This window comes from Sturnus vulgaris, chromosome 16, assembly GCF_052056855.1.
Source record: "Sturnus vulgaris isolate bStuVul1 chromosome 16, bStuVul1.hap1, whole genome shotgun sequence".
Taxonomy (NCBI): Eukaryota; Metazoa; Chordata; class Aves; order Passeriformes; family Sturnidae; genus Sturnus; species Sturnus vulgaris.
This window is the reverse complement of record NC_142258.1, coordinates 7,488,040-7,505,260: the sequence shown is the minus strand read 5'-3', so window position 1 is coordinate 7,505,260 and position 17,221 is coordinate 7,488,040. Positions and strand designations below refer to the sequence as shown.

Here is a 17,221-nt window from a genome sequence, read left to right as displayed (position 1 = left end):
TACAAGCAGATGAGAAAGTATAAGAAAACAATAAGAAGAGTGAATCAGCATGACAGGTACTGGCTGGCCCAATTTCTCACTAACTTTTATGGTTCCACTCCACAAAGGTCTCTATTCCCATATAATTATTTCCTGGGAATGCCTCATGTGGGGAATAACAGGTAAAATGCCATTGTTCTGTCAATGGAAGCTTTGCAAATTTACTTCTGCCAGGAAGACACGAAACAAAACTCCTTTAGCCTAGGAAAAGAGGGATTGCACTGGAAAAGCAGGGAAAAAAAATTAACATGATTGCACACACTGCTCAATTCTTCATTGAAAGAAGTCTAAATACAGGCTTCCCATCCTAATTCTGATACACCTGTGTAGGGATGCGTCAGCTGAGCCCAACCAAAATGTGCAGAGGCAAGGGGTTTGAATGGAAGCTTAAGCTCACTTTTGTCATTAAACTGTCATTTGAATCTTTTAAATTGCTGAAGTTCATGTGACTAATGAAGGTACTGATGCTCTGACGCATCAGGTGAATAAACAGCCATGGAAATGAGCAGTCTAAATTTACTGTCTGTTCTATAGTCACAACTCTTTCCTAAGCACATACTGTAAGATGTAGATTATTTCAAAAGAACAGCCCTAAAATCACAGATGATTTACACCAAATAAGACAACAACAGGAGTTTGAGTTTACTTTTGAAGGAAAATACAAAGAAGCAATTTTAAGAAGGTTCAAATACCCTCAAGTCACTCAGATGAGTATCCACTTGCTTAACTGAGAAACCAGCAAGAACCAGCATCACATTATTTGAGATGCCTTAAAATGCTACACAGCCTAATCATTCTTCAAAGTGTTGAAAAATTATTAACTAGTGCTTCGTCCTCATTACTCTCCATCACCAGAAGGCAAAGAAATTTGTTAAAACTTCAGACTGTTCAGCTAAAAGAAGGATGAGATCAGCTCTTTTTTCAAGTCTAGAGAGCAAACCCTCTCTTTTATAGCTTAAGGTAAAGTCACTATGGAAAGGAGAATCTAACTAGAGTCCTTTGTTTTTGGAGGTCAAACTGGCAAACTTCCATTTTGAGGGAGTTTCATTAAAAAAATTCATCTGCAACTCAGTCCAGCAAATAGGCTGACATCTCAGCTGGTACTCTTGTATTAGATGCCAAGGCCCTTAGAACGTCTGTCAAGAAGCATCCCAATGATTGCACAATATGTCATTCCTACGCATTAATTTTACTTGCAAAAACAGGTTGTCCTAAAATGCTTCTGCTTTCTGCAGAATTTGTAATGCACTGGATTCACCCAGTCAGTGTACACTCTGTCCTGTACTTGCTGAACCTTCTTTTAGTCCCTTTCCAGTAAATACTGTCATTTTCAAATTTATCACCCTAGTCAGGAGCTGCTTTAGAATAATTTAGAAGAATATGATGGCATTAACTTTATATTCTTCAGAAATAAAAGTCCTGAGTCAGTTGCATGAACTCTCCTGCAAGCCAATTGCAAGGCAGTAATAATTTGTTGACACAGTAATCTGGCCTTGAATACCTAAATAACACCTCCTTTCTGGAAGTTCTGTCCCTAAATCCATCATTAGTAAGGTTGTAGTTTATGGAGCTGTGCATTTCTGACTAACATTAGCAAGCATACAACCTTTTAAGAAGATGGACGTGGCAGCTGCTTACTGAATGTCCCTCTCCATAGCCTGGGGTGAGGAAATGCTCATTTTGCTGCAGCAGTGCCCCAGTTGATTCCCAGGGCAGCTTCACAGCACCAAAACAGGTTAAGACAGATTAGGTTACCTGATCCACCTTCCTACTTACACAGGCTGCTTCTTGTAATACCTTTCAGATGTGAAGAAAATGAGGCAAGCTGGACCTCACTGTCCTGGGCCCTACTGTGTATCCATCAGAAATGGTACCAGCAACGTCCATCTTTTATCCACAGACAGAAAGGTCACTTATTTGATCATACCTAGGCACTCATTTTCAAGAATGCTAATTAGAACAGACACCTGCAACTTTCACTAGTAACTCTAATCCTATTAGGCACAATATTCTAGGTATAAGTGGAAGAATTTGGGATCTTTGTATTGTCTTCTGCTTTTTCACTGTATAACTTTCCCTTTAAGAGCCCAACAGTGTTAAAATTCACAAGGGTAGTACTTTCAAAAAGAATTTTTGTACATATAAGAGGAAGGTTTCAGTCTCCTAAGAAAATGTACAAACCCTGTCTTACAGCATCCCTAGCTGGAAATCTGTCTCTGCTAAGAGAAAAATACCTCTTGTTCCATTAATGCATTTCTTTCCATCTGCCTTGAGTTATTACCAAGGCTGTAAACTTACAATTTGAAATAATTACAAGTGGGTTTTGTGGCTTATTTAATGAGTGTTAATTAAGAAATAAAAATTCTAAACCTGTCAATCCAAGGATTATAATACTACTGTTACAAGATATTTTGTCCAAAAATTTTTCATGTTTCTATCATGTCCAAGTAGCAGCTGAGATACCTTTTTCTTTTTTCTAAATGCATCTGAGCCAAGAAAGATTGTGAATTCTAATGTTTGGCCAGTTTATCATTCTCCAGGAAGGTCTAGACAATGCTAAGAAAATAAGGTTGGGAAGCTCATTTCAAAGAACCACAGAAAAATTATCTCTAAGACAGATATCCCTTGACAGTAAATTCCATTACTTTTTCTGTACTAGGGAGGGCAGCCTAGGAAATCATGTACTGCAGTAATCATCAGCTAAAGCAAGTCAGCCATGCCTGATCCCTGGTGAAGGGGATGCACAGACCCTCTTACAAATTCTCTTTTATCTATATATTTTTTTATCATGTCTACAAAAGCTTAAAATACATCCTTAATTATATTCTCAAGAGATGCCTTCATATCAAATCTAAACATCAGCACAAAGGAAGCATTTAGAAAATCAACACAGTAACAACGACATGGCACACATGTCATAGCAAAGTCACTGTATACTCACAAGACCCACAACTATGTCAATTAATAAATTATCAATTACTGTTTGTTCACAAAAAAGGGTTAACAAGCAACTCACATGGCAAACTATTACACAGATTTCGAACAGTTTAAAAGTAATTGATCTCCATAAAATATAATTTAGGTAATGAATCTGACTTTTAAAAAATGGATTAATTTAGAGGACTGTTTGCAAGATCAGCATTATCTGTAAGAGAATTGATAAACCTTCATTTCAGAGTTAATTGTTGTTGGCCCAGCCTCCCTTTCAGCAGGTGAGGTGTCACCAGTGCCTTGAAACAGAAGCTACATCTGAGTAGAAAGATCCTCCTGAGAGCAGAGACTGAGCTGATCAATCCAGAGGGAAGGATTTTACAGCCACGTCCTGCCCCTTTGGCCAGAGCTTCCATACAAAGAGGCTCATGACTGGTTTGTTATCTCTGATGCCACAGTGACCTAATTTGTGATCTGAATTGTTGATGCAATTACAACAACAACAACTAGATGCAGGTATTCAAAAATACAGTAATCACCACAATGTTTTTTTAAATGTTCAGTAAATTTCTATTAACTTTAATTATATGAGAACTACAAAGTATCTCTCTTATGAAGTCTAAGAAAATAATTTTTTCAAGGACCAATTTTAATTAATTTATTTATAGATCTACTGAAACATGATTCTCTTCTTAAAAGTTGTTGTCTGCTTGGATGAGTGTGCTGTAACATTCATAAACAAGTTTTATTTTGGTATAGGTGCCAAATATCATTTAGTCTAATTTGTTAAGAGTAGTTTCTTCCTCTCAGTAATTTGAAACACCTGCACATCTCTGTCCCTTTTATTAAAACAAACATCCTTTAGGTGTCCTGGCCTGACATCTTTGCTCTACTCACCACACAGCAATGATACACCAAATGCTGCACTGTTAATGAGGTGTCAGGTGTGGAACATGAAGCTCCTGTGTTTACCTGTGCTGTTCATCTTCCTGCAGAACAGCACTGCACAACACCCCCAACACTTCTGCCTGACCTTGCAGTACCATTCTTAACAGTTACTATTTTATGAATATCTGCATAAAACAAACCAGTGGTTAATAAAACAATAATGAACTGTTTTGACCTAAGCACAACACAACAGACAAATTCCTATGACAAGAACTGTGTCTTTTAAGGAGTTGTTGCAACATCTCTTAATGCTTGGAGCAGGATACTGGGAATTGCTAAATGATGGCTGAATCTCTGACTTCATGAGGCCTCCAGCAAGTCATTAAAATGCTGCAATTTGGGCAATGAAAAAAAATACAAGACCCCAAATTAGTGGATGTCTGTGTAGTGCATGTTTTTTTAAATGTTTGCCTTGATCTTTGTGCCTCTCTTGTACTGTGTACACAAGTCTAATGATGCATCTTTAGTATCTTCTTGGCATGCTGTGGGGATTAGTTAATGACTGCACAGCTCTTTGAAGATGTTCAGGCTATTTTATTTTTAATTAATGTTTGCAAGCTACTTTGAGCTTCTCTGATGAAAGGGCTTAAACAAGTACAAAATTTCAAGCAGTTATTAGTCCAACATGCAAGAGAGTAAGATGAGGAAGTGTGCTAGGTTTAGTCAATTAACTGGTGTAGAGTCAATTTTCCTCACACTGGCTGGTATGGGGCTGTGTTTTGGATTGTGCTGAACACGGGGTTGATAATACAGAGATGTTTTTGTTATTGCTGAGCAGGGACTGCACAGAGCCAAGGCCTTTTCTGCTGTTCTTACTGCCAGGCTAGGGAGGAAGTTGGGGGTGCTTGGGAGGGTGGGAGGAGACACAGCCAGGACAGTTGACCCCAAATGAGTGAAGGGACATAGCAGACTATGTGACATCATGATCAGTGTGTACAGTGGGGGAGAAGAGGGGAACACTTGGAGTGATGGCTCTTGTCTTCCCAAGTCACCATTACATGTGATGGGCCCCTTGTCTCCAGGGAATTGCTGAACACCTGCCTACCTCTGGGAAGCAGGGAATGAATTGTTTTGCCTTGTTTGTGTGCATGGCTTTTGCTTTCCCTATTAAACTGTCTTTATCTCACCCCATGAGATAGTGGAGGGGGGAGAGTGAATGTCTGTGTGGGGCTGGGCTGCTGGCAGGAAGTAAAGTGAGACTGAGAGAAAGAAAACAACTCCATGTTTCAGGTACCTGGAATATGTAGGTAAATAATATTGAAAAAGAGTTATACTGTTCTGAGAAATGGCAGCTCCCAATAATGTGCTGTCATGAAGTTTTCCATGGAAATTCTGAGGCACTTCATCAAACAATGACTACAGTTTTATAATACAGTTTTGGTAGTTCATTCTATCTGAGGATTAGAGGATTGGTTTCATATGTTGACAACAGAATATTCTCATCTCCTCCCTCCTTGTCCTACATACTCCTGGGACACAGAAGTGGTAGGCAAATCCCCAATCTTATTTGCAAGAGTTGTGAAGGGGAATTCCCATTAAAATCAGCATCAAAACTCTTTAGGCATGATTTCATTAAAAAAACCCCAAAAAAACAAACAACCATTCAACAGGATTAAAGCAGATCTTTACAATCTCAATATTGCACCCTCTCAGTCATCCAGCTGGCACAGAGCTGCCACACCTCGATTTATCCAGTGTTTCTGGGGCTTGTCTGAAGGGAGTTCAATCGACAGAACATAGTTGGTTGAGTGCCCAGTGGTGGATAAGACACCTCTTCTTTCACTTGTCTTGTATACAGGGCATGAATAGATGTTCAGATGAAGAAAGTTGGAACTTTCTCCAGGCTTCAGCCATATTATAGGCAAAGGATCATAAAGGATTTTTGGTAGTGATTCTCCAATTACCAAGGAGTCTCTATCCCATCGTGCACCTTCCAAAAACAGGCCTCTCACATAAGCCCCATCTTCTGGCATTTTCTCCATTGTGTACTCCTGTTTCATCACCTAGAATGATTAAACCATTGCTTGATTTTATTTTTATCTGGAGTATACTAAATCCTATAAGTGACAGTCTGAAATTGCTCATTTAAATAAAATAACTTTTCATCTGAAAACTCTATTTCTTGTTGTCCCTGAACATGTTTCAAACTGATCAAGAAAAACAAAATTCTTCTGCATTTTTCTTACCTCAAACTCAAATCCAATCTGGTCAATTGGGATGGTGTATTTTCTGGCAAAGTTTTGCAAAACACCAGTCAAAAAAGACTGAGTGAAGAAGAATCCTGAGAGCCAAAAGACTGTGGGTGGCCCCTTGTCAACCCAACTCTGAATAAGGAGAGAGAAAACAAATGTAAAAAAATCCAATATATTTTTGGCGTCACTGTGACAATTCACCAGAAAAAGGGATGTCTTTTCAGATATACTCAAACAGCACAATGAGATCTAAGCCTTGATGGGACTCTCTGCATTCTTCCATCAATTTTCTGTTTTTCAGAGACAACAAATCACAGAAGTCAGTTCTTTAGAATGACAACAAAAATAATCACTCATTCTGAAACAACCAGAACTACTGAGAAAAATTTCAGGAAGTAGCATAAGCATATTTTGTTAAGTGTAGATAGTGGCCTCCAAAAACAAGAGAAGTGATTGAATTTGGACACTTTTATCAAAATACTTCCTTTTACAGTTTTGTAAACACCAGTCTCCTAACATGAGAAAAAGCCAAATTCTTTTACATTCTTCACTGATCACTGTGAGGGCACTCACTACAGCCTACACCTCAGATCCTAGCAGAGGAAATCATTCCAGTACAAAGATGCCAGACAAGGAGAGATCTTGGGCCTTGTACACACAATTCAGTAGGAAAAAGCAAAACAAGGGCAGAATTTTCTCACACTGCTGTAAGTTCTTTGGAGTCAAAAAAGCCCATACAATGCTCTGCTCCAGCAAACAGGAAACTCTGCCATTTACATAAATCTCAGTCACTTCTTTCTAGCTTTCTTCTCTCCTGACTTCTATGGGGTTTCACTACATCTCCGTACCTCACTATTTAAGGTACACTCAAAATTTTTAGTAGTTTTAAGAGTGCTAAGAGTGCAAGGGAAATAATGGAATGGCAAGTTAAAAATAAAATGGCCTGTTCAAAAAGTGTGTGAAAGTGATGCCACCTTTTATGAAACTTGAAAGATATTTACAGACGTATATAAATTTTCATAGTGCCTGTTATGGAGTGGCTCTAAAGCATTCTCACACCCAGCTCGATGTTCTTTCAGCAAGGAAATCATTCAGACACCAATTCAAACTAAAATGAGTCTTCTAGAAATAGAAAGATGAAACTACCAAAAGCAGCACTGGATTAGCACCAAGGGATCATGCTCCCAGCTCACCTTGAGAAATTGCCCAGCTAACTGCAGAGTGTGTGTGAGCAGCTCACAGTCTGGAGCTACCCAGGGACTGCTGAGCAAGGACAGCACTGACACACTCTCCCCATCCAGCTTTCAACTACAACTCCCCAGACTCCTCAGTGTCAGTTTAGCAGACCTGGAAGAACTCCAAACGACAGAGGAGATCGGACACGTAACTTCCCAGGGGCTTCAGTGATGGATAGGATTTGGCAGCCCACATTGATGGCACTTTTCCCATTAGCATGCTGTTGAAAACATCTTCAAGCTCAGAAGACATCAACACTTGGCCTTTAATGGCTTTGCCTATATTAATGAGGCTGCTCCGAATAACTGCAGTAAGCCTTCAGAGAAAACAAAGGAATTGTCATTATTTACTTCTTATTACCTGGCTAAATACCCCTCAGTCCAACTTGAATGAAGTGTTGATAGAGGTGGTAAATGTCCTATCAGAAATTCCTTATCTCACCAGTAGTTTTCAAAACTCTTACTTAACTTTAGAAAAGCAAACAAATTAGAAACACACACACCCAGAATAAAAGACAGTGAAAACTTTCCCTCTAGACCAGGGAAATCAAGTGACAAGAGCTTTAAAGCCTGTAGCACTCATTGTCATAGTGTGCTGTGAATACTGGGACCTGGGTATCACAAAGACTAAAGTAGGCTGCTCTACCTCAACACAACAAACTCAAATCAGATTTAAATTCATAATCCAAGAATACAGGTACTATTGCTATATTCAGGTACCCAGCTGCAGCTTTCAAGTCTTTTTAAAAGATTCATCCAAAGCAGAATCGAACATGTTAGGAAAAATGTATTGTATATGTATATCACCAATGTAATGTAGAGCCCCAATGAACACAAGCATATTTCAGTTTAAGAAGTACTACACAAAACACTGAGCCATACCTGTTAAATCGAATTAGCTCCTGCCTAAGAACTGTATTCATGGACTCCTCATAACGTACTGGGTATGCCTTCATCACTTCTTCCATATCAAAGCTACTTGGAAGTTTCGATAGGATGTCCTGTGCCAAATCTTCAACAACTTCCTGAAGTCACAAGTTTGCAATGATTAACAAATATTCATTTTTTACCCTCCTATTTTTATTTAATAAATTCCACAAAACACTACAGACTTTCTATTTTTTTTCTGTATAACCACATAGGTATTTTAGTCCATTTTCCTAAAGATACAGTGCTTTTATGCCCTTATTTGCTTTGGCCATTATCCTATCTGTCTCTGTATGTGCCTGCTTGTTCCTTCCTTCTCAATAATTTTAAATTTGTTAGTACTTTTTAGTTTGTAACAAGATTTTAGGCGATTTCTAAGGAAACAGGCAGGAGAGCAGACAAGCAGAATCATATTACTGCCACAATGAAGGAAAAGATGAAGCATGCAGCATGAGCAAAATAAGGGGAAGACCCCATGAATACCACAGCCACAAGAGAAACTTTACTGAAAACATATTAGACATCAGAGAATAAGATCACCAGACAACCCTGCAGGAAACAAGGCTCCATCCATTCCACTTTTCAAGAATCCACTTGTATAATAAATAGATGTCAAATCTGAGAGGCTTGAAAGGTTATTTATCTGTATCTCAAAGTGGCATGGAATTGGCCTGAGTAACCTGTGCTACCAGGACATGTGGTATTAATCTGTTTGGATTGAATGCAAAGTCATGAAGTATCTTCCATCTTTAAAGGTCCATCTATGCCAAATCCATCTGCTTCTCCACACGGACATTCACATCTGCTCCCAGTGCTACAGTCATGAGATGAGAGGTGTTGGATTACTCTGAGACCTAAGACATGTCAGGAAAGGGCACCTTTCCAGAGTGCAAATTGATCTTTCTTCCCCAGTTACCTGAGGGGACTTGCCAGCTCCCCCTGCTTCTCTAGGCAAAGTCAGGAGCACTGCATCGAAAAGCTGGTTGGTCTCCTGGTTATCCTTGGTTATGTCTGCATTTTCATGAAGTCCAAACACTTCAGGGTGTGTTGTAATTGGTAAACTTCGTATATATTCAACATAAGACTGTAAAACAAGCATTTAGATATCAGACATCATGCAATGTGATATTCAGAAATGATCAGTAAACCAAACTGGGACAGAACCTACCCACTTACAATTCAAGATGGTAGTTTCCTGTTAAACACATCCAGGAACTGACTGATTCTCCACAGAGATAAATGTAAAAGTTCTGAGTGATTCAAAAACTCACGGAGGAGTTGTTAATACCACCCTCGTGTAAGTGGCAAGAGAAAGGAAAGTACATTAGAAATATCCAAGGAGTGCTGGTAGGAGTCACAGAAGGGGTAGGATGCTGGATGTGTCATCCCTACGACTGTGGGCTACACAAATAGGTGGGATTTGAGCACATTCATTATCTCTATGCAGCTGTTTGAAGGGAAAAAGAGGATGGAAATTGAGTATACACTTGCCATTCCAGCTTTTCCTCCTGATTGATGCTTTCAAGGTCAGACTGGTTGCAAGAAAGTGCAGAAGTACCATGTAAATTCCTGCAGCCTGACTTCTATTGGCTTTCTAGAACTATTTTGGAAGTTTCTGCACAGGGGTGGTTCTCTCCATCAACAAATGCCAGACTATTGGATAATCTCTACATCCTCGTTGGGGTATAGCAGATATTAAGTACCAGGTTCATATTTCATATACAAGATACATTCTGGCATGGCTTTATGATCTTATGGGGTTTATTTTCTGTTTTATTCAGCATTATCCAAGCACAGTGTAGGTAAGTTCTTCCCCAGTAACTCAGAGAGAATTTACAGTTCTTGTCCTCTCACCTCATATGGGCCATGTGGTGGTATGTAGTAGTCACTTCCAGCTGAAAGCATGTACTTCTCCTGCTCTATATCCTTGTTGTAGACTGTGGAAAGCAGGGACAGGAGAAGACGCCTGTCTTTATCATCTGTCACTCTACCTCCATAGTTACACTCCCCTGGAAAAAGACAAAGAAAATCAGAACAAAAAAACTGAAAGTGAATGAACAAATAAAAATTGCTTTGCAATAATGTGAAACTCTAGTAAGCTGAAGCTCCAAAGCTCTAGATCTCCCAAAGTTTTTAGCTTTTATACTTCAATTGATTCAATGAAAATTAGACACTTGAACATCTATGTGCTAAACTTATGTGTCTTAATGATGGAAGCTTTAAGTACTTCTGTGAGTTGGTCTGAGTAACTGCTACTCATGTCGCAGATTTCTTTTTCATAAAGCTAATCATAATATTAACAAAAATCAACAATGACAAGGCTGACAAAGGAGGTGCCAAAAAGCAGCTTATCTCCCTGGAGAAAGAGAACAGAATAGCCACAGCAGCTGAGTTATTTACACATATCAGAACCTCCTGCTTTAAACCCCTGAGTATTATCACATCCTCTGGTGAAGTGCCAAAGCTTCCTGTGTCAGGCTGACATTAATCAGCAAAGGTGACCCAGAGGCCATCGATGGTTTTATTTGATGTGTATGAAGCAAAGACCAGGAGGTTTCCTGGACCATCAGTAATTGTAGCCATATACAAGTCAAAACAACAATGACATCTGAGGGTTTAGGATCCAACTCCAATTACAGTCCAGCTCCAACATCCATCCAGTGACAAGCACATTGGATGTGGAAGGCCAGTAAAACAAACTGGTGTGGAATCCACTCAATTTGTTGAGAACTCACCAGCTGATCAGTGTATCAGCTGAAAGTGCCCAGCAAAGTCAACAAATCCATGTGAGAGGATATAATGTCTGTACCTGTTAGATAAGTTAGAGCTTCAAATGGGATTTCTTCATATTCATTCAGAAACATCTGAATCTGTTGCATACTGATTCTGAGATCAGACTCGTTGAATTCGTATGGAATATTCCAACCTGTTCAATTCAGAAAAGATCACAGGGCAGTGGTGCAATGTAGTGACAGCTGAGCTCAGGAAATGGTGGTGTTGGTACTACACTGCTCCTGCAGAGCTGAAGACACAACTGCCAGATAGTCTAGAAGAAGCCTGGAATATACCAGGCTGTTTATTAAGCATGGGCATTTTGGCATCACAGTGCCCTGAAAATTATATTTTACCTGCATGTACAAGCTAATCTGTTGCTATCTGGACATGATGAGGAGTTTTAATTCACTTACTGATTTCATTTTTTAATCTGCCCATCTATTAATAGTGTTTGCAGATGACATTCACAGTAACAGTACAATAAAATAAGCAAGCAAGCAGACAAAAAATCAGAAACATACTCCAGATAAAATAATCCTTCAGAAAGCCTAATTCCCTAGTACAAACCAAAAATAGGGCTATTGATGCAACTATCCTTCTTTACCCAGATAGTTGGTCACTTTAGCAGTAGATGTTACGTTAGAAAATGACCTCTAGAAAATTCAGTTTTACTCTAGAGCAATAAATGAGTGTCTTCATACTGGAAATTTAATGCTTATTTAAACAGCTGACTATTTAAATAATGAAAGTGGCTTTCAGTCAAAATATATCATTTCCTAATAGTAACCTATTATGAGGAAGACAGTTGGAATGGAAGACTGAGAACTTCATTTACACAAGTGCAGAGCATAAACTTCATATAGTTATAAAAGTGGAATCTCTAAGTCCATATATTTCTATGCTATACAGAAATTCTATATAGTTTTCTATGTATTTGAAGATCACAGAAAAAGTTGAAGCACAAATCTCACGAATGCATCTTTTCACTGCTATGTTATAAACAACACACTGCAGCTACATAGATTTGTTTCACACTGAGTAAAAACATGCACTAGGTTAGATAAAACAAAGTATGCACATAAGTAACAAAAGCAGAATAGAAGAAGGCATTTTTAATTACAAAAATTTAAAGTATCTGAATTTCATTGTTAGCAAGAACTACAGTAATAAGTTAATCATTTAGTAAGCTATAATTTCATGTAAGTACTGTATAATATATTTATTTGGAAAAATAGTATTTTCTAGTCTTCCCCAAGGTAATACTTTCAGTAGCTTCAAAAGTAGCTTTGGCTGAATAAATCCCTGCAAATAACAGCTTTTAGACTTTATGATGTTCTGTGCAATGCAGATTGCACTCTTGTAAAACTGTTAACAGTACTGCCTTTTTACAGAGAGACTCCAGCAATGCATTTCAAAACGAATCTTTTTCTTTTAATGAAGTGCAAAATAATCTAAAACTTACCCAGTGGGCCAAAGTTTCTCCTTTCCTGCACAACAGCATGAAAAAAGCAAAGGCCAAAAAGCATTTTTTGCCACAGTTTTGGCTTTTGGCAGCTTTTAAAAAACACAGGGTCGGAGATGGGATCATTCAGGTATGAGCGAAGGAGATTCACCCTAACGCCTTTTGGAGGCTCATTTGTCATTTTGATGCCATTCTGGAGGATACTAACAGGAAACTTTTCTGATGGATAACTAGTTAACCACAACCTAAAAAGGAGTTTCAAAAGCACATTATTAAAAAATCATATAATAGTAAGAGGAGTAGTAGTAGTAGTAGTAGTAATAATAACAAATCAAAAATATAAAATAGAATCCTTCTTATTGATCTCTAGAAGACTAAGTTTTACTACTTCCTTAACCATAAAAATAACATCTAAATATGGTCTAAAATACAGGCAAAAAGTAGATTATATTGGACAAGTAGAAAAGATGACCTCTTAATTATGGATCTTGATTTTATCACTGCACATAAATTACATTAATGTCATACTTAGGCATTCTTACATAAGTATTTTAATTTCTTTTTAGCAGTCTTCAGCAAACAGGAAATACAAAGTGCAAAATACTAAAACTCCTACCTGAATTTATCATTGGTATTCTCAGGCACAATAACTTCCTCACAGATTTTTTCCAAGGCAGGCATCCAGCTGGTTGCAAGGTGACAGTTTTGTAACACTACCCAGGTTCCATCAGTAATAGCCTGGTAAATCATTTTTTCTGCTATTGGGCCCTGGCCCTGGCCAAGTGAAACCGTTTGAATGCTTGAGCTTCCCATGCTAACATCATCAGCAAATTTTAGCAAACCTATGATGGCAAGTTTTATACATGCAAACAAAGTCTATTAGAAAGTAGAATATATTAATCATTTTTATAAAGTAATTAAAGGGAGAAAAGTCAACAAATATTTTACTCAATTGAAAAAAAAACAAAACTACCTCAACAATCCAGATGTAGTATCATATGCTGTATCAGTCACTGTATCTCTATGGCATACACTAAAATTTAGGAGTATAAGGTATTATTAAAAAAAACCCAAAACCTAGCCAGATTAAATGGCTGACCTCTTCTTTGGCCCCGAGTGTTCATTTCCAGGCTGCACAACATCCCTCAACTCCACTGGATGGGTACAGTTGTTTATGGGTTTTGAGCTGCAAATTGGATCTTTAGATCTGGCTACAAATAGACCTCCAGCTTTACTATCAAAATCAGTACTTTCTGGAAATACATATCCTTACAGTATGGCTCCATATCACAATTCTTTTGGCAGAAAACCAGATTTAAAAATAATCTGGGTAGTTATACTTTAAAGTACATTTAACAAATGTGTTTTAAAGTGCGGCCTATGCATCATTTAATCAGCAACTGAGAGGGAGGAAACTTACTGGAGGAGGGGTTGCAGTAAAGACTGGGGCAAACCTCCAACACCCACTGAAAGAATTGTAATGCAAGTACAAATTATAAACTGCTCTGGATGCTACAATCTGTTAGATCCCCAAATTGCTGCTCAGAGACGGAGACATTTGAACACCACTACTTTCATCCCACCCTCTAAAAAATTTTACTATCATTGTTTATATATGGGCAGGTGCCAGTGTCTGATATTTCATCATTGCTGTATTGTACTTTAAAGGCACTTTAAAGATCAAATGAGGGGGCCTACACTATTAATGGGTTAGTCAGACTCAGTGACATTTAACTAGATAAAAAAAGATCTTTTTAATACCAATCTCACCTGCCATAGGATCAGCACCAGGTGATAATATAAAAATCAAAGGGGCACAACAATTTGAATCACTGTAACTTCTTCCAAGATCAAATGTAGGTGGTTCAATAAATGTTCTTCCCATGTTTTCCACAATGAACATCTGCACTGCCGGGATAATTTTGTCAGGTCGCAAACATCTGAGAATAACCATGCGATCCAACCCCGTCAGTGAGTTCCAGGAGTCTGGGAAATCTTCTTCATGGGGCCTGACAGAGTCATAGATTGGCTTCCACTTGGAGGAATTGTCTCTTACATGTTCCATTAGTCCCTGCAGGTTTGTCAGGCAAGATGCACGTACGAGCTCAGCCCATGATTTGTTAGACAGCCAGTCTGGAGCTGGATTGGGGTGAGGATTATCAAGAGCAACACCTCCTGTCAGTAGGAAACGCCAAACTGCATCATCTATCTTTCCTTTTCCCTTCATAATGCCTACTGTTAGGAGGAAGGAGAATAACAGCTTGTCCTTTTCGAACAGCGAGCGACAGACATTATTATAGATGCTTACTGTGAAATGGTCAGTTATATTTTTAATTCTCTCCTTTAGACGTCCACTCTTTCTGCTTTTAGCAATAGATTGAACATACAAGTTAATGAACCAAATCAATGAATACTGGTACATAGGTTCAATGTTTGCCAGATCAGAGATGCAGAAGAAGACAACAGCTGAATGAACAGCAACTGGCTTATACCCCATTCGAGTAGAATCTATTTCCTGCTCAGTTACAGAGGCAATTTTTTGCTTTTCAGAGATTTCTGCAGATAACTCTTTGGATGAAGACAAAATATTAATTGCTGTTTCATCCTCTAAGATGTTTCCTTCTGAATGGGAAAGGACCTCCAGAATTTTATCTTCTATTTCCTTTAGTTGTTTCTTATTGGCTGCACTTTCTATAATGAGCTGGTTTTTCTTTTCTTCTAGCTCAGGCTTTTCCTTTGCAGCTACAATTCCAAGAAGCTGGTCCTGAAGACCCAAAGGTGTAATCATGAAATTGAGGAGACAAACTTTCACAGCCACTTCAGGATAATAATGAGGGTTTCTTAAGTGGGTTGTCATGTAAAACCTGAAGTCTCTTGAATATTCAATTATATTTTCCCCTAATTTCATGTATTCTACTCCTTGTTGTTTGAATGTTTGCTTTAATAAAATAGGTTCTAAGAAAGCATCTAATTCTTCACCAATATTTTCTAGCAAGACCGGTGTTCCAAGCTGAAGAGCAGTTTCTAATGTCCTCACATAATGTGTGTCAGATAATTTGATAACTGCCAGCTTGTTACTTTTCTCCATATTTTTTATCCACTTGTTAGCTTGCCTTTGAGGATCTATCATCAAAGCCCATCTTCTTGAGTTAGAAACAATTACACCATTGTCAATGGAAAAAGAATCAACTGGCAATCCCGCAATCTGCCATGCACGGATTTTGACTGGATCCCCTAATGTATTACTTAAGCTAAAATCACTGGAGCACGGAATGTTCTTTTCAATGCACAGATCCTGCCACTGCTTTTGGCATTTTAGGCGGTAATCCACTGTAAAGGCTCCCAGATAAGCCACAGTTCCTGATGACAACAACACATCCCCTACTAGGTCTATGTACTGAAATCCTAATAGCCGTGCAGCTTCTGTCCACCTCTCCTTCTCTCCACCCAGACCACTGATCAGCTGCTCAGCTCTCACCAGCTTCTGAGAACAACGTTCAATATTATTCTCCAAATCTCTCTTCCGGTTATTCATTTCATCAAACTCATCTTGCAGAGCTTGAAGGCGATCAACAACTTCCTTCAGCTCTGCTTGTTTCACCTGCAGCTTCTGCATTTGAACGTCCAGTATTGCTTCAGCCGCCTGCAAGCGCTCGCGCTTCGGGGCCACCACTTTCTGCACTCGGTCATACACCTCCATGGCTCGCACCCACTTGCAAAGGCCTTCACAGGCAGAGGAGACATTTTTTACAACCTCTGGCTGAAAATCTGGATGATTCATAAACTTCTCTCTAATTTTCTTCATTATAGGAGGAGGAATGTTATCCTTGTCAAATGACTTTAATCTGTCAAGGAACTTAATATCTGAAAGAAGTTTTTTAGCTGGCCCCCAAAAGTCTTCAATCATTTTACCTGTATTGGAAATAAGACTAAAATCAGGCTCACAATATGCATGTTCAAACTAAAAAAATACTTTGAAACATAGTATGAAGAGTTAGCATCAATTATATTGCAGTGGAATTTCACTGTGCAAGACTATTAAATAGTTTGGGAAAATGATTACTTAAAGGAATTCCGACTGGACCTTCAGCATCACTAACCAAAGTCATATTTATTAACTGCATATTAATTCTAAATCAACCAAGCACATTAAGGGAAACAATTTACTATACAGTCTTTCTTATCATTGTCTATGAGATAAATCAGTAACTGTGGAAGTATTCCTTCTTAATCCAGATAAGACCATTTTGGATGAAAGGTATTTATATAATTCTTATTTTTAATTATGAAGGGTTGAACTGTATTGGTATAAGGTAGAAGAAAAGTGAAAGAAAAAGGTCTCTTTCCTACCTTGCTAATTCTATGCAATCCCACAATAACAACATTAAACCACACAGAAAAATCTTGTTAGAATAATCACCTATGGCAGAGGTATAACTAGAATTCCCTCTCCCAGCACAACTGATAGTTTGGAAGCAGGGATTACAAGGGGAAACAGGCAGATGGTGCACAGCACACCTCCAGTGCCCAGAGCTCCTCAAGGTGATGCAAATCTCAAGGTTGGGTCAAAGCAAGTTGAAGAGATGACTTTGTGCTGGTGGCTGGGATCATCCTTACAAAGCTTGTACAACAGTGTCAGGCAAGGGCAATGTGAGCATGGCAAAAGCAGCTCTTTACTCCTCAGTGTACTTGTCACTGCCAGCAAAATGCAC

General features: G+C 38.5%; 1 protein-coding gene across 1 annotated transcript in view; it reads right to left on the bottom strand.

Annotated features, from left to right (window-relative positions):
• Positions 1-1,048: 1,048 nt before the first annotated feature.
• DNAH3 (dynein axonemal heavy chain 3) overlaps positions 1,049-17,221 on the bottom strand; it is a 58,487-nt gene continuing 42,314 nt past the window's right edge. The window contains exons 53-62 of the mRNA XM_014869077.2: positions 14,280-16,421; positions 13,126-13,351; positions 12,510-12,754; positions 11,082-11,198; positions 10,127-10,281; positions 9,189-9,356; positions 8,228-8,370; positions 7,458-7,662; positions 6,105-6,242; positions 1,049-5,921 (exon numbers count right to left, since the gene is read on the bottom strand). Of these exons, the coding sequence (XP_014724563.2) occupies positions 5,568-5,921; positions 6,105-6,242; positions 7,458-7,662; positions 8,228-8,370; positions 9,189-9,356; positions 10,127-10,281; positions 11,082-11,198; positions 12,510-12,754; positions 13,126-13,351; positions 14,280-16,421 (3,893 nt within the window). The 3' untranslated portion in view covers positions 1,049-5,567. The remainder of the gene's footprint in view (positions 5,922-6,104; positions 6,243-7,457; positions 7,663-8,227; positions 8,371-9,188; positions 9,357-10,126; positions 10,282-11,081; positions 11,199-12,509; positions 12,755-13,125; positions 13,352-14,279; positions 16,422-17,221) is intronic.